Genomic DNA, 25,576 nt, shown 5'->3' with positions numbered 1-25,576 from the left:
ACAAAAGAGAAAAAAAACAAATGAAGCTTGAGATCTTCAACTGTTAAAGCTATGGATTAGCAAAAGACATGTAGAAAAAGTACTAGGCAAATCCAATAACTGATATAATGGACATGATACTTGCCTTCCATGTGACTAAACCTAGTTTGTTCTTCAGCTCTGCATGATCTGCATACTCTGTATGATCCCTGGAGTACCATTAGTGTTAGTGGAGCCTAAAGTTCCAAAATGAGAGGCTGGTGAGACACAGGCCTGGAAGCAAAAGTTGATGCAGGAAATAATCCACACAGTGAAGAGGTACAAGAATGGGTTCGGGAAATCCAGTGCTCAAGTAAGGAATTCAACCACCCAAGCTTTCTGCTCCTAAGATGGAACACAGCTCAGTGGAAGAAGACTGAAGAATGAGCCCTTGCCTTCCTCAGTCCCCTGCTTATATTGACAAGAACCAGGTCCTACCCTAGGGTGGGACAGGAATACCAATAGGGAATAATCCAATATATCATCACCAGGTCACACCCTAGGGTGGAATACAATTATTGATTAGGGTAGGATCAGCAACCCAACACACTAGTTATCACTTTTTTTTTTTTTTGGTTTATGGGCCACACCCACTGACACTGAGGGGTTACTCCTGGCTATGCACTCAGAAGTCGCTCCTGGCTTGGGGGACCATATGGGCCGCCGGGAGATCAAACAGCAGTCCATCCTAGGCTAGTGCAGGCAAGGCAGGCACCTTGCCTCTAGTGCCACCGTGCCGGCCCCTAGGTATCACTTCAGAGCAAAAATCCAGGATGGTTCCTGAGCATCACAGAAATGTGGCCCAAATAATTCACCTGCTTAAAAGAAATGGTACTGAGGCTGGAGCAATGGTAGCACATTTACTTTGCACGCAGCTGACCTGGGTTTAATCCCTGAAATCCTTTTTGGTCCCCTATACTTGCTAGAAATAACCTCTGGGTGCAGAATCAAGAGTATCCCGAGTACCACTAGTTTGCTGCCCCCCCCAAATAAAAATAAAATTAAATAAATGCTACTGATAATCTTTTACCTCTGAAACTTACCACTCATTTCCAAATACAGTATAGGACCCATACCTAGTAGACTTCACCACATAGAAAACAAGACATCTCCTTTTGATTTTATTTCCTTTTTCTGATGTCAGTTCAGTTCTAGGCATACACAAGGAAGAAACCAAGACGACCATCTAAAAATAAATCCCAACGTGATAGGAGAAAACCAAAAGGCAAGTGTGTGTTAGAAAGAGAAATGTTATATGCTAGTTCGTTTCAACCCCTCACTCAGCAGCTTAAGAGTCCTTGAATTTTGAACTTTTCTTTACCAAGAGTTAAAGAGCCCACACAGAGTGTGCCTTGTCTTATTCCTTAATGTGTGGCAAAATCTTTCCTAGTTTCAGACTCAGTATTTCTTTGTCTCTTCTTAAAAGTATGTGTATCATACTTGATTAACTTCTCTGTTAAATCTGATCTTGGTGAGTGAATGACAAGGCTCCTTCTATTACAGCAGGAGAGGAAGGTGGCACATAATTCAGTTACCCACTTCCTGTATTGAGAGCAGAGCTATTGGCAATCAGCCTTCAAAACAACAACCCAACCTGCTTGCTTTGTCATGTCTTATAAAATGCTACAAAGCATCTTTCATGTAAAGTGCCCCTGGTTGGCTCTATCTTTGTAGATTTTTTTTTTTGGTCACACCCAGCAGTGCTCAGGGGTTACTCCTGGCTCTGCACTCAGAAATCTCTCCAGGCAGGCACAGGGGACCATATAGGATGCCAGGAGTCAAATCATTGTCCGTCCTGATCGGCTCCATGCAAGGCAAACACTCTCTGGCTGTCCTATCTCTACAACTCGGGCTCTATACTTTTAAATAGAAACTTCAAGCCCAAGCTGTAATGGTAGAAGAATTTGGAGTCCTTTCCTTATATTGGTAACTGTATACCATACACTGCTTAACACCATATTTTGTAGATAGACAAAAATACTGTCCCCCAATACTCCTATATTTATCTTCTTCCAACCTCCCAGGGAGTATAGGAGGGAAAAATATGAGACGTCCCACTTTTAAAGTTTTAATAAAGCCAATAAACTAGCGAATATCGAGAATAAAAGAACTTAATATGTTATTTTCCATGAAACAACTGGACTGCTTATAAAGTCCTCAAAACTTCCAAGTGCTGGCAAGACAATGGTGTATGAAAATGCTTGTGATCCTTATCTAGTGAAGGTTGAAGTCCAGAAGAGTAAAACTAGTGAAGAAAAGAAGCAAGGAGAGTGGAGTGCATGACGTTGGCAGCATTCCAAGAATTAAAGACCAGTGTGTCTAGACCAGCATGAAATACCAGTGTGCACAAGACAGTGAGGCTATAGGGCAAGTCAAACTCTGCTAGGGTTAGAATTCAGTTTGAACACTTTGAACTTTTCACTGCAATACCAATGAATTATTTTCTGAGTATTGGCATACTAGAATTGAATTTCAAGATTACTTCGGGGCAGGGGGCTAGTGCGGTGGTGCTAGAGGTAAGGAGGCATCTACCTTGCAAGCGCTAACCTAGGACAGACCACGGTTTGATTCTCCAGCGTCCCATAGGGTCCCCCCCAAGCCAGGAGCGATTTCTGAGCACATAGCCAGGAGTAACCCCTGAGCGTCAATGGGTGTGTCCCCCCCCCCAAAAAAAAAAAAAAAAACAAGAGTACTCCAGGACAGGAAAGCTAGCTCAAAGGTCTGAATGCATGCAAAAGCAGAGGCCAATGTTTAATCACTGATAATGGAGTAGCTTCGACACTTCTGGGTAGGGCCCAGGAAAGAAACAAAAACAAAAAGATCACTTTAGCTAAGTAATGTAGAGTGTATTAGATAAGTGACAAGACTATGTAAAGACAAGTTAATGGACTATTTTGGCTTCCAGTTTAAGATGGAAGTTTGAAAAAAATATTTGCTTTAACTCCATTTAGAAATTATAAGAATAGGGGCCGGGCGGTGGCGCTAGAGGTAAGGTGCCTGCCTTACCTGCGCTAGCCTTGGACGGACGGCGGTTCGATCCCCCGGCATCCCATATGGTCCCCCAAGCCAGGAGCGACTTCTGAGCACATAGCCAGGAGTAACCCCTGAGCGTCACTGAGTGTGGCCCAAAAACCAAAAAAAAAAAAAAAAAAAAAAAAGAAATTATAAGAATAACTAAAAATGAACTTCTGAAAGAAGCAAAAACTAAAATGACTTAAAATCATAGTATAAAAGCTATTTATAATGATTTCTGAGTGCATAGCTAGGAGAAACCCCTGAGCGTCAATGGGTGTGGCCCCAAAACAAAAACAAAAACCAACAAAAAGCTAAGAATAATTATCACAATAAAGTTTCTAAAACATGGAATATAAGAGAGCTCAAAAGGAAGGCACTTTCTGTTTACAAATAGACTGAGTTCACTGGGTTCTGTCCCTGGTATTGCATATAGTCCACTGATACCTGACAGGAGTGATCCTTGAGTTCAAAATCATGAGTAATCCCCGAGAACAGGCATTTATGTCCCCTCAACCAAAACCCCAAAACCAAATACATGGAAAGTGGCAAAGATCCTTTTAATGGGACCATGTGTTCCTAAATTCCTTTTTTTACATATAGGATAAAAGATATTGATTTTTATATAATTTCTCATGTTCAGAACAAGAAAATTAGGCATACATGTTCTGGTAAAAAAAAAAAAAGCGTTTGCCTTGCAAGCAGCCGATCCAGGACCTAAGGTGGTTGGTTCGAATCCCAATGTCCCATATGGTCCCCTGTGCCTGCCAGGAGCTATTTCTTTTTTTTTTTTTTTTTTGGTTTTTGGGCCACACCCTGTGACGCTCAGGGGTTACTCCTGGCTATGCGCTCAGAAGTTGCTCCTGGCTTCTTGGGGGACCATATGGGACGCCGGGGGATCGAACCGCGGTCCGTCCTAGGCTAGCGCAGGCAAGGCAGGCACCTTACCTCCAGCGCCACCGCCCGGCCCCTAGGAGCTATTTCTGAGCAGACAGCCAGGAGTAACCCCTGAGCACTGCTGGGTGTGGCCCAAAAACAAAACAAAACAAACAAAATAAAGCTTCTAGATTTTTTTTTAATGTATGTTAGCCACAGAAATACTCTAGTAGTATATAGTTCAAATCAGTGGTTTTTTTTTTTTTTGAAAGAGATAGCCTTTATTTTAAGGATAAATTGATACAGTTAAGAATTGAAAAAGTGGTAGTTTCTGGAATTTCTTTATTTGGGTATTGAAAAGAAATAACTGTTAACAAATCACCAGCACTAATCTGATCAAGCAGAAAAATAACAGTTAGTACTAGGGAAACGTTCCTAAAATAATTCCAGGCTGCGTGGCATATCTACTCTAACATCACCTCTAAGGTGCTGCTGTCGCTGAGCAAACGGACTAAACAACAGTGGCATCTTTAACACTCTGCATTTCTGCTCTTTTCGGAATATATAAAAAGGCTACCAATTAAAAAAACTAATATATCTTCTCTTTCAATGTTTCTTTCAGATACAATTTCAATCTTTCCATTCAGTAGTGGTGTCACTTGAGAGACACACATGAGTCAAACAGTAATCCAGCCGAAGGGAACTGATAGTCTAGGCTCGTAGTGCAAATAAAAGAGTTCAAGAATGCAGCGACTGACACTTCTAAAATCCCAAGCAGACACAATTCTTTAGAGGAAGCGTGCAATAAGCTCAACTAAGCAGATAGATGGCCACAGAACTAGAACATTTGCTAACGTCAACGGTGTCTTCCCTGGAATCCCAAATCCAACTGGAACATTCACGCCTTAAGCTTTGTACTTGGCCTTCCCATGTTCACTGATGACACAAACATGATTCAAGTCCCTGAAGTATTCATTATAGTCAAGGGCATATCCCACTACAAACTTGTCTGGAATTTCAAATCCGACAAAGTCTGGTCTGTAGCCAACACTGCGAGGGGTCCTTTTCACCAGCAAGCTTGCAACCTTGACCATCTTTGGGTTGGTTATACTGCTTGACCAAGGACAGCAACATCTGCATTGTTTTGCCGGTGTCAATGATGTCTTCCACGATCAAGACGTTCTTTCCAGTTAAAGCCGAGAGGTCATCTCCACCGATGACCTTGATGTCCCCGGTTGACTGGTCATTGCAGTAACTCTTTAGTCTGATGAAATCCACGGTCATAGGGATGGATCGGTCACTGTTTCTGTTCAGGGCTTTGATGTAATCCAACAGGTCAGCGAAGAATTTGTACCCCCCCTTGAGCACACACAGGGCTACGATGTGATGGCCCCCCATCTCCTTCATGACATCTCGGGAATCAGTCCATGAGGAATAAACACCTTCTCCAAATCCTCGACGTAGTGGTTAGGTATACAAAATAAATCTAGGTCAAAACCGGGCGCATCGTCACTAATCACGACGCCAGGGCTGCGGGTCGCCATCGCAGAGAGCCGGAACCAGGAGGAGGGAGATCAGGAGGAGGAGGAGGAGGAGGACGAAGAAGTCTCAAATCAGTGGTGTTTTATTTAAACAATATTTTTTTTTTTTTTTTTTTTATCTTTATTTAAACACCGTGATTACAAACATGATTATAGTTGTATGATTACAGTCATGTAAAGAGCACCCCCCCTTCACCGGTGTAACATTCCCACCACCAATTTCCCAGATCTCCCTCCTCCCCACCCCCCTACACCTGTACTCGAGACAGGCTTTCTACTTCCCTCATTCATTCACATTTTATGATAGTTTTCAGTGTAGTCATCTCTGCAACTGCACTCATCACTCTATGTGATGAGCTGCATGTCCTGAGCTGCACCTACCAGCCCTCATCTCTCTTGTCTCTGAGATATTGTTAAAAATGTCCTTCATTTTTCTTAAAGCCCATAGATGAGTGAAACCATTCTGCGTCTTTCTCTCTCCCTCTGACTTACTTCACTCAGCATAATAGATTCCATGTACATCCATGTATTGGAAAATTTCATGACTTCATCTCTCCTGATGGCTGCATAGTATTCCATTGTGTATATGTACCACAGTTTCTTCAGCCACTCATCTGTTGAAGGGCATCTTGGTTGTTTCCAGAGTCTGGCTATTGTAAATAGCGCTGCAATGAATATAGGAGTAAGGAAGGGTTTTTTGTATTGTATTTTTGTGCTTCTTGGGTATATTCCTAGGAGTGGTATAGCTGGATCGTATGGAAGCTCAATTTCCAGTTTGTGAAGGAATCTCCATATCGCTTTCCATAAAGGTTGTACTAGACGGCATTCCCACCAGCAGTGAAAAAGAGTTCCTTTCTCTCCACATCCCCGCCAGCACTGCTTGTTTTCCTTTTTTGTGATGTGTGCCAATCTCAGTGGCGTGAGGTGGTACCTCATAGTAGTTTTGATTTGCATCTCCCTGACGATTAGTGATGTTGAACATCTTTTCATGTGCCTTTTGGCCATTTGCCTTTCTTCTTTTTCAAAGTGTCTGTTCATTTCTTCTCCCCATTTTTTGATGGGGTTAGTTGTTTTTTTCTTGTATAGTTCTGTCAGTACCTTGTAAATTTTGGATATTAGCCCTTTATCTGATGTGTATTGGGTGAATAATTTCTCCCACTCAGTGGGTGGCCTTTGTATTCTGGGCACTATTTCCTTTGAGATGCAGAAGCTTTTCAGCTTAATATAGTCCCATCTGTTTATCTCTGCTTCCACTTGCTTGGAAAGTGCTGTCTCCTCCTTAAAGATGCCTTTAGTCTCAATGTCCTGGAGTGTTTCACCTACATGTTGTTCTATATACCTTATAGTTTCAGTTCTGATATCAAGGTCTTTAATCCATTTGGATTTTACCTTTGTATATGGTGTTAGCTGGGGGTCTGAGTTCGCTTTTTTGCAAGTGGTTAACCAGTTGTGCCAACACCACTTGTTGAATAGGCTTTCCCTGCTCCATTTAGGATTTTTTGCTCCTTTATCAAAAACAAGGTGGTTATATGTCTGAGGAACCTTCTCTGAGTACTCAAGCCTATTCCACTGATCTGAGGGTCTGTTTTTATTCCAATACCATGCTGTTTTTATAACTGCTGCTTTGTAATACAACTTAAAATTGGGGAAAGTAATGCCTCCCATATTCCTTTTCCCAAGGAGTGCTTTAGCTATTCGAGGTTGTTTGTTGTTCCAGATGAATTTCAGAAGTATTTGATCCACTTCTTTGAAAAATGTCATGGGTATCTTTAGAGGAATCGCGTTAAATCTGTACAATGCTTTTGGAAGTATTGCCATTTTAATGATGTTGATCCTGCCAATCCATGAGCATGGTATGTGTTTCCATTTCCGCGTGTCCTCTCTTATTTCTTGGAGCAGTGTTTTGTAGTTTTCTTTGTATAGATCCTTCACATCTTTAGTCAGGTTGACTCCAAGATATTTGAGTTTGTGTGGAACTAATGTGAATGGGATTGTGCTCAACAACACAAGGACCCAAAAATAGGGAGACAGAAGGAAATAACAAAGCTGAGAGCAGAAATCAACGAAGTGGAAACCCAAAAAACAATCCGAAAGATCAACGAAAGCAGAAGTTGGTTCTTTGAAAAAATAAACAAGATTGATAGACCATTGGCAAAACTCACAAAGCAAAAGAAAGAGAGAAACTTGATAACGCGTATTAGAAATGAGAAGGGGGAGATCACTACAGATACTGCAGAGATTCAAAGGGTATTCAGAGAATACTTTGAGAAACTCTATGCCACTAAATATGAGAACCTGGAAGAAATGGATAAATTTCTGAACTCATATAACCTTCCACGGTTGAATAAAGAAGAGGTAGCATATCTAAACACCCCCATAACTATTGAGGAAATTAAAACTGTAATCAAAAATTTACCCAAAAACAAAAGCCCAGGCCCTGATGGATTCACGAATGAATTCTTTCAAACCTTTCAAGAGGAACTACTACCAATTCTGGCCAGGCTCTTTTATGAAATCGAAAAAACAGGAATACTTCCAAATAGCTTTTATGAAGCCAACATCACCTTAATACCAAAACCTGATAGAGATGCTGCCAAAAAAGAAAATTACAGACCAATATCCCTGATGAACACAGATGCAAAGATCCTCAACAAAATCCTGGCGAACAGGATCCAGTGCCTCATCAAGAAGATCATTCACTTTGATCAAGTAGGTTTCATCCCAGGAATGCAAGGATGGTTTAACATCCGTAAATCTATTAATATAATACACAACATAAACAACAACAAAAATAAAAATCACATGGTCATATCAATAGATGCAGAAAAAGCATTTGATAAGGTTCAACACCCATTCTTGATTAAAACTCTCAGCAAGATAGGAATAAAAGGAACCTTTCTCAATATAGTCAAAGCCATCTACCAGAAGCCAGTGGCAAATATTATCCTCAATGGAGAAAAACTAAAATCCTTTCCTCTAAATTCTGGTACAAGACAAGGCTGTCCTCTCTCACCACTCCTATTCAACATAGCACTGGAAGTACTTGCTATAGCGATTAGGCAAGAAAAAGATATCAAGGGAATTCAGATAGGAAAGGAAGAAGTCAAGCTCTCACTGTTTGCAGATGACATGATACTCTACTTAGAAAACCCTAAAGACTCTACCAAAAAGCTTCTAGAAATAATAGATTGGTATAGCAAAGTGGCAGGATACAAAATTAACACACAAAAATCAATGGCCTTTTTATACACGAATAATGATAGGGAAGAAATGGACATTAAACAATATTTTTAAACAGTGAATGTGTCTGCTTCAGGATGCTTACTTTAACATGAGATTTTATACTCTGGTTTCTCTTCAGATCATAGAAATCTTTTGCCTTTTAACATGAGATTTTTATAAATTATTTATAAAATCTTGATGAATTTTAGAATCATAAATGTATATCTATGCTATAGATTAAGTTTAAAATTTAAACTATAATTTAAAATGATAAAAGTTTAACCTGATAACATCTTTAAAATTATAGATGTATGTTTATACTATAGATTAAGTTTAAATCATAATTTAAAATGATAAAATCTTTATAAATGTTAAAATCATGCATTTATATTTATACTATAGATTAAAATTAAATTTAAAATCATAAAAGTTTTAAAATGTAAAAATCTTAATACATTTTATAAATTTTTTTATCAATTCTTATGTAATTTTCAATGAAATCAGAATTATTTCTTCTTTCGGGGGAACCATACCAGGTGGGGCTCAGGGCTTAATTCTGGCCGCCTGGGGTCCCTGGTACTAGATCCTAGGTTCCTTGGGTGCTAGGGACTAAATAAAACCCAGTTGGCTGCTGCTGCTGCTGTACCTATCCAGCCCAAAACATGACTTTATTCCATAATCATCCTTTTTATTTTCCTTACGGAATTAGCCACGCCCGAGCCGAAATCTTGTCCCCCCAGTGGGTCGTTTTGCAGACTCTGATACCCACGGTTTGGTTTGAAATTCCAGGACGCGCCAGCCTAGCTCGACCTTGAGCCTGCCTCCCATCATCAGCTCAGCGACTAGGCAGTTTCCCGCATCCTTGGTAACCTAGGCAACCTTGTAACCATGGTAACCTAGCAACCTCGTCACCATGGTACCCGTCACTTGTAACCTAGCAACCAGGCTGCCGAAACAGACGCAACCGAAAGCGGAGCCGAAGGCATCCAATCAGCTGTCAGCGGCCTTGGCGCGGAGGCTGCCGGGATGTCGGGGCTTTGGAGACCTGCGCTTGCGCAGTAGCGTCGCTATGGTGGCCGTAGTCCCTGCTGCACGAGCAATGGTGCTGCTGTCCTGGTTCCTGTTGCTGGGCCTTCCTGGCGCATCACAAGCCCAGACCTTCTCCTTCCCTTTTCGGCATCCGGAGGGTTGCAGCCACGACCAGTACTTTGATATCTCCTCGCTCTCCTGCGTCCCCTGTGGAGCTCACCAGAGGAGGGATTCCAGAGGTGAGACCTGGGCCTGGAACTGTTCTCAGGGCTGGAAGCCTCTGCCCTGCCATGGATGAAATCTCTTTTTAGTATATGAAAATTTTTTTTATTTTCAAGAAAGTTCCCTTTGCAACGTTGGAGAGGAAGATTGCAATATGCATGCATGCAATAAAAAATAACCAAACCCCAAAACAAAAATAACCTCAACCAACCCACTAAAAGAACCTCCATTCATCATTCTCCCTTTGATCACCTCTTAAAAAGACATTTATTTTAATCCCGAGCAAACGTGACTTGCAATCTGGATGCTGACAAAGATGGATGCAAAAACTTTTCTAACACTACACCTTGCACTGCAGTGTCAGCTTTCTTCCTCCGTGTCCCTGTGTTCTTCCAACCCAAATCCCATTCCTCTACTCCCATATCTGTTTCCCTATATTTTTTTATGTCACTTCAGTTTTATTACAATAGCCACGATGTAGAAAAAATGCAAATGTCTAACAATAGGTGAATGGATTAAAAGGTGTTGCATATATATGATGGAATACTGTGCAATAGGCGAAAAAAGATGAGATCATGCAGTGTACTGCAACATGGTAAAATAAGTCAGATGGAGAAATACCAGGTGATCTCACTCATCTGTGATAGAAGAACATTTTTAATTCTTTTATAGAATGTAGCCTCTGAGTTCCTCAATTCCGTATGCTAATACACATGCCCTTGTATAATCCACTCTCCCTAAGGCAGGCTAAAACAAGCTTGATTCTATTGAATAGAATATGACTATAGTAATGGAACACATCCAAATTCCTACTTAAGAACAGTTTTGTTTCTATTGCCCTTGAAGACTTGTTTACTAATTTCTTTATATCCTGCACATGAGAGAGAGAGAAATCCCTGTCTGTCCCTTTCCTGAACTTAACTTCACTCAACATGATACTCTCCAGATTCATCCACATACCACAGCCAGAACATTTTCAAGTAGGAAGCATCTGGAAAGTGACTCACAAAGGTAGAAAAAGAATAGAGAACCAACCTAAGGGGTAGAGAAGCTGGTGACGGGACAGGTTAGGGAGGTTAGCATTTTATTGTCTTGGATAGCCCTTGATTTTGCTTTTCAATTTTCAGAAATTCAGAGTGAGGATTTAACCGTGATGCAGTCCCACTTTGTCACTTTTAGGATAAGGCAACTGAAGCCAACATTGATTATTCTTAATGTCCTACTTTGTGGGAATATAAAACCTCTAGTTTTTTTTGTCCTGTCTTCATCTTTGTATTTTACACTGTAGATGACATGTGCCTACATCACGGAGTTAGGGCTTAGTTTTCTGTTTCTGTGTTTCGTTTTTGGACAATACCTGGCATTGCTCAAGTTTTTTTTTTTTTTTTTTTTTTTTTTTTTACTCCATGATACCACAGAAGCCACATGTGGAGCCCAGGATCAAATCTGGGTCAGCAGGGTGTAAGGGAAGTGCCCTCTTTGCTATATATCTTTGTCCACAACCAAATCCTTCCTTTGCAAATGCTCGTTTTTGGGGGACTGGGCTATAGTACTCTTGAAAGAGTGCTTACTTTACATGTGGCAGACCCGAGTTCACTCCCCACTACTCATATGGACCCTTAAGTTCACCAGAACTGAGCCCTGAGCATAGATAGGCGTGGTTCTAAAGAAAAACAAATTAAAAAAATGAGAATGTTGTTTTTACCTGTGCAAGTTAAGTAGTGATTACTTCTTAATGTTTTCTGTCTTTTCAAACTAAGGAAATTGTCATTTGTTTGAATCAAGGTAAGAAATTTCCTCGTAAGAAATTTTTCAGACAAACTACATTGAATTCATTGAGTATATGTGTGTTGTTGGGTGAAATAGATATAGCAAATTTCCCACAGCATTAATAATACTTAATTACTAATATAAAAGTTGAATGTTGAGCTTTGTGTGAAGCTTTGCACATGCAGTCCAAGGTTCTATCATCTAGACCTAAAGTCTTCGTCCATGCATTGCTCTGTGTCACTCTGGTGGCCTTAGTACCAGCAAACGTGCTAACGGAAATAGTTCCAAATTCCCAAGCAGATGTGACCTCTCCATATAAAAATCAACTACTTGAATCTTTCTCATTATATGTATATATATATATATATATACACACACACATAAGTATAGTAGATTTTTGTTGGGTTACTGATCCTACCCTAATCAATCATTGTACTCCACCCTATGGTGTGACCTGGTTATAGTATATTGGCTCATTCCTTACTTGGAATTCTACTCCCACCCTAGGGTGGGACCTGATTCTTGTCAATAAAAAGAAGGGTCTGAGGAAGGCTGGGGCTCATTCTTCAGTCTTCTTTCATTGAGCTGCGCTCCATCTTAGAAGCAGAAAGCTTCTGTGGTTTGAATTCCTTGCTTGAGCACTAGATTCCCTGAACCCATTCTTGTACCCTTTCACTGTGTGAATTATTTTCTGTGAATCTCTACAACTGCAACTGTTTCCCCTGACCTAATTGGAATGGGGAATGGGAGCTGCCTTTCCTGTGTGGGAGCTCGGTGGGAATAAACCTTAACCAATCTCCTAAAGAACAGATTTTTATTTAATTTCTTTCCTTTGTTGTTTCTGTGATGACCAGATGTCATGCAGGAGATTGTATTCTTTGTTATGGCACCAAGGGTCTCTACAGTAGAAGCCACTGAGATGATACTTGGGCATGAATGATGGGATTCAGAGATTGAATGTTACTGCTCTGTTTTCTTGCTTCTAAAGTAGATGTTCTGCTCTGAGCTATAATACTTAGTCCCCAATAGCTCAATAATTTAATGATTTAACTTCTGTTTAACACAACACCTTTTATTTGCCAGGCACATTATAATACTTTTAAATAAAACAATACTGGAGCCAGAAAGATAGAAAGGGGTAAGGTGCATGCCTTGTATGTGGCCAGGCCCAGTTTAATCCCTTGTAACATATATGATTTCCCCACAGCACTTAAGAGTGATCCCTAAGCACAATTGGTTGTTAATAAAATCCTCAGTAGGTCCTTGACCCCAAAAAGCCTCCAAGAACAAAATAAAATAACTAATTTTGTCCTCATTTTAGCCCTAGAAAGTAGTTATTATTGCCCCTGTTTATTGAAGGGGAAGTCAAGGTACAGAGTAGTAACTTGCTCGAGATAACACAATTCTTTTTCCTCTTTGTTTTTGGTTTGGGGCCACATTCAATGGTGCTCAGGGTTTATCCTGGCTCCACACTCAAGAACCACTATGAATCGTGTTTAGGGGTTGGGACTATCTGGGGTTCCAGAGATCTACCAGTAACCAGATCAGTAGTACTTCTGTACTATCACTGTGCATACAATTCTTGAGAATCAAGATTAGAACCTACAAAGTACGTTTCTGAATTTGAATGCAAGCAGTATTAACTCTGGTTTTGCTCTTCATTTTTTTTAAATATTGCATCTTAAAATCTTAGGAATTATTAAAATTTTCCTGACTTAAATTTTTACTTACCAAGTTCAAAATTGGCTTTTTTCATTTTAGGAACTTCATGTGTATGTCTACCAGGATTTCAAATGATCGCTAATACTGGAGGACCTGGTATTTCTTGTAAGAAGTGCCCAGAAAATATGGTATGAAGTATTTATCTTTAATTTTCACAGTAAAAAATAGTAAATTAAGTATTGTATTTTAATATTTCCCCATAACCTCTAAAATGTATAAGAGTAAATTTTAGAATGTCAGTAAAATTGTACCCTGTTCTGACCTGCAGAACTTAGTAATTCGTGGGTTCATGAGGGGGTTCCAGCCTGAAAAATAAAGAGAGAGAAACAGGACCCAAGACAAAGAGTATTCTGATCAAGGGTCAAATTTATTGACACAGATGACTGGCTTATATACTCCGGCAGAGAAGGGGGAGAAGAGGGGAAATACAAGAATAGCCTTTGTATTACAGGTGACTTCATTTACAAGGTACAATTTGATATTTTTTCAAGAACATTTTGTGGTCAACTTAGACAGGTCAACTTAGACAGGTCAAACCTGGAACATTTGTGTACATCCTATTCCTACATTCTGTAGCCAACATCTGTTTCTCATAACTTTTGACAGGACAATGTTCTGTTTCCATACTTAATTTCTATAGATGCATTCAACTGTCACAAGTTCTCAGAACTTGTAGATCTCAGAACTAGTGTAGATCTGTGCTGTTTCCTGTGACTTTGGCATGTATGCATGCCACACAAAAGAAGAGTTCATGCTGTGGGAAAAGAAGGCAAGCCATACAGACTCCATCTTGAGTCTGCCCCTGACAGTACCCTACTTAGAGAAAACACACTTATTGCTTTATTTAAAAAATAAATTTCAGTCCTAGTCCAGAGAAACAGTGGAAGGATTAAGGTTATTAACTGATGGAGCTGACTGCAGTTCAATTTTCATCATAGAATATGGTCTTCAAAGCCCAGCAGCAATCTCTACTGAGCACAGCCCCCGAGTATCACTGGGTCTAGCTTCCACAAGACAAACAAACAAAACTCATGCCCATAAAGTTAGGGAAAAGTGTCTGTATTTTTTATCATGCAGAAAAATGGATGAAAATGGCACACAGAGCAATTTGAATGTGTATTATTTTGGTTTAGATTGAGTTCAGTGTCTTGAACAGTTTCATATAACAATTTATGTTCTTAAAGCTATCTGAGGTGTGATAAGTTTATGAAATGTCTGTTGCATGCCTAAATATGTTAAATGATATCTGTTGCTTTTAAAAAATCAATACATTATATCCAAATTTTGGAAAATCTAGTAAGGTGGTAGTTACTTAATGAACAGAAAGTCATGGTCTAATAGTTTTGCCAATTGGAAGTCTGTCTACCATTTCAAATTTTATAGTTATGATACTTCTAGCCTATGAAAAACAGAAAAGCAGGGTCCAAGAATGATCAAAAGGATCATATTTAGGACTGCAGTATGATCCTGTGGGTTTACCTAAACACCAGAGCTCGAGCTGAACACTAAACATCAGTCAGAACACACAGAAGAGAGATAAATATTTATAGAGCTGTACTGCTGAATTGGGCCCCAAAACAGACATATATAAAATTTAGAAAATTAATATGAAGTTACAAGTTATCTAAATTGGGGGGGGGCCACACCTGTGATACAAAGAGGTTACTCCTGGCTCTGCGCTCAGAAATCACTCCTGGATCAGGGACCATATGGGACGCCAGGGATCAAACCCAGGTTCGTCCTGGGCCAGCTGCATGCAAATCAAATGCCCTCCTGCTGCACCATCACTTCAACCCCACAAGTTATCTAAATTTTTTTGTCCCCCCATTCACAATACAGACCAAACAAAGGGCCTGGTTTGAGGTGTATATGGGGAGCATTTACTGTACCTCCTCTTTCTATGTAGTCAGTATAAAGAACACAGCCTGTGATAAGCATTGGGAGGCCTTTTCTTTTTCTTTTTTTCTTTTTTTGTGATTCTTTTTATATATAAACCTTCACCAGTGCAACATTCCCATCATCAATATTCCAAATTTATCTAAATTTTTATGTCTAACTATGCACTTAAAGATTTGATGATAATTTTGATACTTATATTTTTCTTATTTTTTGGAGTATATATTTTTAAAGTATTGATTACTGCTAGATTATCTTTAATAGAGAGCTACTGTTATGAACTTATGCCAAGCAGATTTTTCTTTCAGTCACTAAGCTAACATAATGAAAACATATCATAGAAATATATTGACAAATACAGTAACATTTCTTATATCATCTTTCAGCCAAACTTTTAAAAAAAAGTAGCAGTTTTTTTATTCTTTTTTTTTTTTGTTTGTTTTGTTTTTGTTTTGTGTTTTGGGTCTCACCCGGCAGTGCTCAGGGGTTACTCCTGGCTCCATGCTCAGAAGTTGCTCCTGGCAGGCTCGGGGGACCATATGGGACGCCGGGATTCGAACCGATGACCTTCTGCATGAGAGGCAAACGCCTTACCTCCATGCTATCTCTTCGGCCCCAGTTTTTTTATTCTTTTTTTTTTTTTTTTTTTTTTTTTTTTTATTTAATTTTTTTTTTATTTAAACACCTTGATTACATACATGATTGTGTTTGGGTTTCAGTCATAAAAGGAACACCACCCATCACCAGTGCAACATTCCCATCACCCAAGTCCCAAATCACCCTCCTCCCCACCCAACCCCCGCCTGTACCCTAAACAGGCTCTACATTTCCCTCATACATTCTCAATATTAGGACAGTTCAAAATGTAGTTATTTCTCTAACTAAACTCATCACTCTTTGTGGTGAGCTTCCTGAGGTGAGCTAGAACTTCCAGCTCTTTTCTCTTTTGTGTCTGAAAATTATTATTACAAGGGTGTCTTTCATTTTTCTTAAAACCCATAGATGAGTGAGACCATTCTGCGTTTTTCTCTCTCTCTCTGACTTATTTCACTCAGCATAATAGATTCCATGTACATCCATGTATAGGAAAATTTCATGACTTCATCTCTCCTGACAGCTGCATAATATTCCATTGTGTATATGTACCACAGTTTCTTTAGCCATTCATCTGTTGAAGGGCATCTTGGTTGTTTCCAGAGTCTTGCTATGGTAAATAGAGCTGCAATGAATATAGGTGTAAGGAAGGGGTTTTTGTATTGTATTTTTGTGTTCCTAGGGTATATTCCTAGGAGTGGTATAGCTGGATCGTATGGGAGCTCGATTTCCAGTTTTTGGAGGAATCTCCATATCGCTTTCCATAAAGGTTGAACTAGACAGCATTCCCACCAGCAGTGGATAAGAGTTCCTTTCTCTCCACATCCCCGCCAACACTGTTTATTCTCATTCTTTGTGATGTGTGCCATTCTCTGGGGTGTGAGGTGGTATCTCATCGTTGTTTTGATTTGCATCTCCCTGATGATTAGTGATGTGGAACATTTTTTCATGTGTCTTTTGGCCATGCGTATTTCTTCTTTGTCAAAGTGTCTGTTCATTTCTTCTCCCCATTTTTTGATGGGGTTAGATGTTTTTTTCTTGTAAAGTTCTGTCAGTGCCTTGTATATTTTGGAGATTAGCCCCTTATCTGATGGGTATTGGGTGAATAGTTTCTCCCACTCAGTGGGTGGCTCTTGTATCCTGGGCACTATTTCCTTTGAGGTGCAGAAGCTTCTCAGCTTAATATATTCCCATCTGTTAATCTCTGCTTTCACTTGCTTGGAGAGTGCAGTTTCCTCCTTGAAGATGCCTGTAATGTCCTGTAGTGTTTTGCCTATGTGCAGTTCTATATATCTTATGGTTTTGGGGCTGATATCGAGGTCTTTAATCCATTTGGATTTTACCTTTGTACATGATGTTAGCTGGGGGAGTTTTTTTATTCTTTATTAATTTTGGTTATATCCATGTTTGCTCTCAAGCATTCCTAAATCATATAATATACAAAGCCAACTTTTGTATGATGCCATATTTTACCAGAAATCTTTACTATCTAATGGCTAGAAGAAAATATTCCTATAATTTGATTTCAATAATTATTTTTATATACTTGATGTATAATAAAATATACATTTTAAATCAAAACTTAACTTTGTTGTTTGTTTTGGGGCCATACCTGGCCACGCTAAAGGCTCACTCCTGGTTCTGTACTCCAGGATCATGGGTGATACTGGAGATTGCACCCTGTCTGGCTTCATGCAAGGAAAGCGCCCAGCCGTCAAAACTTTATTTAATGGTTTGGGGGTCAATCTTTGTACAGGGAATCACTGAGTGATGTTTAGAAAATAAGGGTTTATTGAACTGAGTTATTAAGATTGATTTAATAAGTTAAATAGGAGTTAATTGAAGGATTAACTTTTGTCGAAGTTAGTGGAGGTCTCGAGAGAGTTCAAGTTCAAGTGCTTGGTAGAGCACGTGTATGTATGAGATGGAGTTTTATTCCTGGAAAATGTTGCTCCTCTGGCACTGCAAGATTTAGCCCCTATTGGCCCAGGCCAGCCCGAGCAGTGACCTGCCAATCCCATTGCCAAGAGCTGAACAAAGCAGAGCCAGGAATGGCCTCAGAAACCCCAGTCCCCAGCTTTTCTGGGGCTGCCCTCTTAAAAATATAGGCTATATTAATGCATGTTTAATTCTGAAGCATAAGTATAACTTACTTATTGAGAAATTTTTTGTTTGGGAGGGGGGTCATACCTAGCAGTGTTCAAGGGTTGTTCTCAGGGGCCGGAGCTGTGGCGCCAGCGGTAGGGCGTTTGCTTTGCACGACTGTCCCATATGGTCCCTCAAGTCTGGGGTGATTTCTGAGCGTAGAGCCAGGAATAATTTCTGAGCATCACAGGGTGTGGCCCAAACACCAAAAAAAAAGGGTGGGGGAATTGTTCTCAGACCAGTGCTAATGAGTTATTCTCAAGTGCTTAGAGTTCATGGAACCTGGCCTCCTGCAGGGAAAGATCTATTTCTGCCTTTTGAACATTTCTCAGCCTTTTCAAGAAATGTTACATAATTTGTGTCTGATTTATTTAACATTGACTGAATAGTCCCTACAGTGACTTTTGGACATTGGAGGTTAGTTAATAATTTAAGGAATTTTCTTTTCTTTTTTTTTTTTTTTTTACTTTAGAAAGGTGTAACTAAAGATGGCTGGAACTGCATCACTTGCCCTGGTGATGTAACACCTGAAGGAAGATGCCGCTGTCCCACTGGGCATATTTTAGGTAAGGAATGGCTTCTCAGTAAGATAGTAAAGAATCTGATGAGTAGGAGTGATGCTTTTGGTTAGACATGAATCAAAATAGCTTGGCGATTCCTTAACAGTATTTCTGGGAGGAGTTTACATTATTTTTGGGCCACACCTGGTAATTAGTGACTGTTGCTCACCATGTCTTCTGAGGTTTAGTGGCGCCCGGAACTAATTGACCCTGGGTCCCTTGCTTGCAAAGAAAGTGACTTAACCCTGTTCATTAATTAATTGGTTGGTTTGGGGCCACACCTGGCAGTACTCAAGGTTTATTCTTGGCTTTTTTTTCAGAGATCATTTCTGGTGGGGCTCAGCTTTTCTGATGGGGTACCCAGCATCGAACCTGCCTATCTCTCAGGTCCTGAACAATATTTTTTAATTTGTTTCCAAAATTTAATGATAGCATCAGGCAATTGGAATGTGCATAAAAACACCTTACCTGATCTGGAGGGGCGAGCATGGTTTGTGCCGCACCTGTTGATACTTAGGGACGGTTTTTGTCTGCTTAGGAGTGATTCTTGGTGCTCAGAGACCATATGTGTTGCCAATGTTTTGAACTGGTTGCTAGGATGCAAGGCATGCACCTTAGCCCCTGTGCTATCTCTCTATCACCCTAGTTGATCCTCTCTCCCCCTAGCTTACGTTTTGAAAAAATTAGAGGCCGGAGAGATAGCATGTAGGTAGGGCATGTGCCTTTCGTGCAGAAGGTCATTGGTTCGAATCCCGGCATCCCATATGGTCCCCCGAGCCTACCAGGAGCGATTTCTGAACGTAGAGCCAGGAGTAACCCCTAATCAGTGCCGGGTGTGACCAGAAAAAAATATGTATCTTTGAGGTAGGAGTACTAGTATAGCTGAGAGGGAGCTTGCCTTGTATGTGGTCAAACTAGGTTTGAGTCTAGATACCTTAGATAATGCCCCAACCCTTCCAGGAGGGATCCTAGAACGTAGAGCCAGAAGAAAGCCCTAAGCATCATCAGATGTGGACTCCAAATCAAAAATCAAAAAATAAAAATCTTTTTGGGGCATGAGGAGGCATATTTGGCAGTGTTCAGGGGTTACTCTTGGCTCTGCACTCAGAAATCGCTCCTGGTAGGCTCAAGGGATCACATTGGATGCGGGAGTCAAGCCGGGGTCCGTCCATGGTTGACCACCTGCAAGGCAAATGCCCTACCGCTGTGCTTTTGCTCCAGCCTGCTTTCTTCTATCCATCCATCCATCCATCCATCCATCCATCCATCCATCCATCCATCCTTTTAAAACTTGTTTTGGTATGCCTGGAATGCATTTCCAGGACCTCACACGTGTGTTCTGGCCTCACATATGCAAGACATGCATTCTACAATTGAGCCACATCCTCTACCCAATTTTTGTGGGTTTTGTTGTTGTTTTATGTGAGGATTGGGAAAGCTTCCATGTTTTTTGGTTTTGTTTGTTTGTTTTTTTTTAGTCACACCCAACATGCTTAAGGATTATTTATGGCTCTTCAGTAAGAATTACTCCTGGTGGACTCTGGGAACCAGATAGGATGCCAGAGAACAAATCTGGGCAAATATCTTATTGCTGTACTATCATTCCAGCCATAGGCATGCTTCATTTTTCTAGTTTATTATATTTTATTTACTTAATGGTTTTTTGGCCATGCCCAGCTGTGCTCAGGAGCTTACTCCTGGCTCTTTACTCAATGTGGTGCCAACGACTGAACCCTACTTGGCCACATGACGTCAAGCACCTGCTGCTGTATTCTCTCTCTCTCTCTCTCTCTCTCTCTCTCTCTCTCTCTCTCTCTCTCTCTCCCTCCCTCCCTCCCTCTCTCTCTCTCTCTCTCTCTCTCTCTCTCTCTCTCTTTTTTGGTTTATGGGTCACACCTGGCAGCACTCAGGGTTTACTCCTGGCTCTAGGCTCAGAAATCGCTCCTGGCAGCGATGGGATGCTTTGATTTGAACCACCTTCCTTCTGCAGGGAAGACAAACGCCCTACCTCCATGCTATCTCGCCTGCTCCTGCCCTTTCATTGATCTGCTTGTTATAGATATTTGACTTGCTTTTATGCAAATAAGTTAGTTACCTTGAAAATTCCTAAAATAATGTTTAATTCTTAAGTTCTTAAAGTAACATGTGGGCCTCACATGTTGATGAATAATTATTATATCTTGACTTTTTTTTTCCAATTTTTTAGTCGAAAGAAATGTAGATGGAACATTGTTGTCTCAAGCGGTTTGTAAGTTCTGTAATGGCAGTGAGGACTCTTTTACCACAGCAGATGTCCTAGAAAATAGGTAAGCAGGATTCTGGTTGTTTATATCATTAAATTTTATTTATATAGAATCTATTTTTTTGTTTTTTGTTTTTTATTTTTGGGCCACACTCAGTGGTTCTCAGGGGTTACTTTTAGCTCTGCATTCAGAAATCACTCCTGGCTTAGGGGACCATATAGGATGCTGGGGGATTGAACTGTGGTCCGTCGTAGGCTAGCACTGGCAAGGCAGACACCTTACCACTTGCACCACTACTCTGGCCCCTGGAATCTATTTTTTAAAGAACTCTTCTATTTTATTTTATTTTATTTTATTTATATATTTATTTATTTTGTCTTTGGGCCACACCCAGTGGTGTTCAGGGGTTACTCCTGGCTGTCTGCTCAGAAATAGCTCCTGGCAGGCACGCGGGACCATTTGAGACACCGGGATTCGAACCAACCACATTTGGTCCTGGATCGGCTGCTTGCTAGGCAAACGCCACTGTGCTATCTCTCCAGGCCCAAACTTTTCTATTATTACTACTTGCTCCCTACAGTAACTCACAAACTGATTGAATTAGACATTAACAGAAAGAAGTTGCAACTGAGAAAATGACAGAATAAGATTCAGTCTCTTAGTGATTATTTGATCTTAGAGAATCAGTAAGTCTGCCTGACAGCTCACAAATAAATGCCTAACAGCCCTATAACATAAATTCACAATAAAATGTAGCTACTTTTGCTTTTTGTGTAATTCTTACATCTTTGTAATCAATTTATATAATAACTTCTATACCTAACAGCCTTACTATGTGTCATTTACATGAAAGATTACATTAATAAATTTAATAAATTAAAAGATAGTTTTTGGGCCGGGAAGGTGGCGCTGGAGATAAGGTGTCTGCCTTGTAAGCGCTACCAAGGAACGGACCGCGGTTCGATCCCCCGGTGTCCCATATGGTCCCCCCAAGCCAGGGGCGATTTCTGAGCACATAGCCAGGAGTAACCCCTGAGCGTCAAACGGGTGTGGCCCAAAAACCAAAAAAAAAAAAAAAAAAAAAAAAAAAAAAGATAGTTTTGATAAAAGGTACCCTTTATTCTTTACTTTTTGTTTTCTTTTTCTGCATCTCTCCATTATATTTTGATATATCACTCCTTGTCTCTAATTCAGACTATTATTCCTATTTTAGTTTCTCTAGTACTTTTTTTTTTTAGCTAGGTGAGCGCTTGCCTTGAACACTTCCAGTATAAGTTTAATCTCCAAATTTCATATGGTCCCCTTCGCATTACCAGGAATGATCTCTGAGTGCAGAGCCAGGAGTAAGCCTTGAGTACCACCACTTATGGCCCAAAAACCGAAAAGAAAAACATACTTGGGCATCTTTTCCTGGGGATACTTATTATAATTAGATCTTTTTTTCTCTCAAGTTGACCAGGCAGGAGTCTGCCTCTTAGGCTGATCCCCAAGTCTCTCCTTTTTTTTTTTTTTTTTAATTTTTATTTTTAATTATGAGAACAAGGGTGCAAAGAAAGAGGACAAGGTAAAGTTACAGTGGAAGGACAATCACCCATAACATAATTCTCAGAAGTCCCCTTGCTGATATCTTAACTTTGAAATTTCAGCCAAAGAACATTAAGATAAATAAGACAGAATCCATGTACAATTACTTTGTCCCTCAAGTCCCCAGATTGTAACACATTATAATATTTCTTAACAGTACACAAGGCAATCTAAAGCCATAAAACTTACGTAACTCCTTAAACATTACAGGCATAGTATTTTCTTACATTTCCATATACATGCATATTAGCTTAAGTTAACCTCAAATTTTAAGTGAGTTCTTTTTAAGGATTAGAGTCAAAGGAGCACAGTAAAAATGGTGTTAGAGTGGCAATTGTTGCTTGCATAGGCCCACCAAAATATGAGGGACATGGAAAGAAATAACCTTGGCTTAAGTACAAAGAGACCAGACCCCTGAAGTTTCCTGGCACGAGACCAAGTCTAGGCTCCAGGCAAGCTAGATTGTCCAATCCAATACATTGTCTGCAGTGCCAACACACTTTTATTTTTCACACAGTCTCTGTTGTTGGTATCATGTTTCTGTATTAAAGATCCTGGAATCTGCATATCTTACATTGAAGTCAGGATGTGGAGCATCCTCTCCTTTCACCTCACAATCAAAGGGCAATGCAGGGAGCCCTGTCCTGTAAGCAGGTCGTTGTTGTTGTTAAGTCTTCTCAGTGTTAAGGGAAGTCTCTTTTGAGCAGGTCGAAGTCTGAGCAGTGTAGGTCTTCCGTGGTAGAGGATTGCTTCCAGGTGATGTTATAGACCAGCCTGGATGTTTCGTGGATGGCTTTCCTGGTTCAGGGGAGAATGGATTATGCCCTTTGTTCAGGGTGTAAGGTCCCTTTGCACTACAAGATTTGTGTGTTCCAATCTCTATTAGATAGGATCTTATTTGTATGTATAGTATTTTCCCATTTTAATGTGCCTATGCAAATAAGAAGCAATGCCACATGGTGTTATTGGTGCATATGGGGGCCGTAAGAACAATGACAATGATTCCCATGACATGGTTCAATCATAAGCATTACACTGGGGGACTCTTCCACCAAAATTCCTTGTTAAACAGCAGGCAAACACACCAAGAAATCCTGGTATTCGGAGTGTTCTGAGCCCAGCCGAGCCTCTGTAGTTTTTGGATGCCTAGGGAGGAATTTCTCACCCCCTCCCCCCAGGGCCTGATTAACCAGGCGTGGCCCTGAAGACCTGCCTGGTGGGGGGGGAATCTTGTTCCCCTGGACTAAGTGGTCAGCTCAGGGGTCCTATGGCCCTGGGGGGAGGGGGTGAGAAATTCCTCCCTAGGCATCCAAAAACTACAGAGGGTCGGCTGGGCTCAGAACACTCCGAATGCCAGGATTTCTTGGTGTGTTTGCCTGGTATGTTGGGGGCTCTGGGCAAGTCTCTCCTTTTAAGACTTGCCCAGGCCATTTTGGAGAATGACACCTAGCGTCCCTGTTCTGTCTTCCAAGTAATGAATTTTCATGCAATCCCATCAGAGACCCCCCCTTCCCCAATTAGGTGCTTTTTTCTTCTCCTGTATTATTCACAAAAGAAATGTGATATCATAGTGGGTAGGGCATTTGCCTTGCATATAGCTTATCCAGGTTTGACCTCCAGCATTCCCCTGAACAGGCCAGAAGAAGTGCAGACCCAAAACAAAACAAGTCTTGGTTATAGTCATTCCACCCTGGAATTGTCCCCATCTTGACTTAGCTCCCAATTTTTTTATTTCATGAGACTTTCTCATGTTCCTGAGAAACTTGCCAACTCTCTTTGTCTTGGTGAATTTTCTTTTCTCTTCCTCTTAATACAATTTCCTAAAAAAAAAAAAAAGTTGGTAACAGGTTCTTTTAAGGAAAAGATATATGTCTGGACCCATTGACGCTCAGGGGCTATTCCTGGCTATGCTCTCAGAAATCACTCCTGGCTTGGGGGAACCATATGGGATGCCAGGGGATCGAACAGTGGTCTGTCTTAGGCTAGCGCTTGCAAGACAGATACCTTACCTCTAGCACCACCACTCTGGCCCTGATGTATGTCTGTTTTCAACTATAGTAACTTTTTGCCTTGTGTAACTAGATACATTGAGAATATATTTGAAGTAACAACTTATAAAAACAGAATGGATTTCATTCTGAGTTGGTTGAATTTTGGTGGGTGATGGTGATTTAAGCATCTTTACATATCAATATTCTATAATTTCCAAAGAATACTTTCCTAAATGTATTTGTTGGGCAAATGTATTTATACCTTGCCTCATAATACAAAGAGGAATATTAAAATGTCCAACTCAGGGGCTGGAGAGAGAGGACAAGGGAGACTCAGATTTAATATTGGCTTTACATAGTCTCTTGAGCATTCTTTGATTGAAGCAGCCCCTTAGCATAAAACCAGTAGTAGCAGCCGGAGCAATAGCACAGCAGTAGGGTGTTTGCCTTCCACGCAGCCAACACAGGACAGACCCTGGATCGGAAACCTGGCATCCCATATGGTCCCCCAAGCCTGCCAGGAGTGACTTCTGAGCGGAGAGCGAGAAGGAACCCATGAGCGCTGCAGGGTGTGACACAAACAAAAAAAAAAGAGAAGAAACAAAAACAACAACAACAAAAGAATCAGTAGTAGCCTCTGAGCCCTGTTGGTGTGACCCATAAATCAAACCAAACCAAAACAAGAACAATGCAAGTCACTGTCTCTGATTTAAAAATGTTAATAGTTGCTTAACTCAATAAATATTTTTGAATTGATGTTTTTACCTAGGCCTAATACAATTCATTAATATTTTAAAAATATTTCTTTTTTACATTGACAGGTGTGTTCGATGTGAACCAACATTTATCAATGCCACTGGGTCGTGTGCGTGTTCAGAGCCCAACATTTTGGTAAGGAGAATCAACTTGACAAAGATTCTATCTTACAATGAAAATGTTTATAGCTTTTGATAAACTCATTTTTTCTTATTTGTGAAGACAGGGGGATTATGCATTTCCAACACGGGCCAGTTTCCTCTGCGTAGAATTTCTGCTGTTCGTTATGGGGAATTTGTAAGTATGTTTTAGGTTATTATTTTCCTTATTATTGTTCTGCTATTAAAGAACTTTTTGTAGGTCTATCTGTAGTAACTAATCTGATAGATGTGTCT

The 25,576-nt window shown here is 40.3% G+C and overlaps 1 protein-coding gene, 1 non-coding gene and 1 pseudogene across 2 annotated transcripts in view; 1 reads left to right on the top strand and 2 right to left on the bottom strand.

The window, feature by feature from the left end:
* Window positions 1–4,159: 4,159 nt before the first annotated feature.
* LOC126020458 (hypoxanthine-guanine phosphoribosyltransferase-like) lies at window positions 4,160–5,454 on the bottom strand (annotated as a pseudogene).
* A 4,281-nt stretch (window positions 5,455–9,735) lies between these two features.
* The window catches only part of TMEM67 (transmembrane protein 67), a 61,590-nt gene continuing 45,749 nt past the window's right edge, over window positions 9,736–25,576 (top strand). The window contains exons 1-6 of the mRNA XM_049781935.1: window positions 9,736–9,937; window positions 13,452–13,540; window positions 18,520–18,613; window positions 20,814–20,913; window positions 25,247–25,316; window positions 25,404–25,478. Of these exons, the coding sequence (XP_049637892.1) occupies window positions 9,739–9,937; window positions 13,452–13,540; window positions 18,520–18,613; window positions 20,814–20,913; window positions 25,247–25,316; window positions 25,404–25,478 (627 nt within the window). The 5' untranslated portion in view covers window positions 9,736–9,738. The remainder of the gene's footprint in view (window positions 9,938–13,451; window positions 13,541–18,519; window positions 18,614–20,813; window positions 20,914–25,246; window positions 25,317–25,403; window positions 25,479–25,576) is intronic.
* LOC126021153 (small nucleolar RNA SNORA51) lies at window positions 15,227–15,359 on the bottom strand. The gene has a single exon (XR_007499762.1). It is a non-coding gene; the product is annotated as a small nucleolar RNA SNORA51 (small nucleolar RNA).

The sequence above is a fragment of the Suncus etruscus genome, chromosome 10 (genome assembly GCF_024139225.1).
Source record: "Suncus etruscus isolate mSunEtr1 chromosome 10, mSunEtr1.pri.cur, whole genome shotgun sequence".
NCBI lineage: Eukaryota > Metazoa > Chordata > Mammalia > Eulipotyphla > Soricidae > Suncus > Suncus etruscus.
The sequence above is the reverse complement of the archived record's forward strand: the minus strand, read 5'-3'. Positions and strand labels throughout refer to the sequence as shown.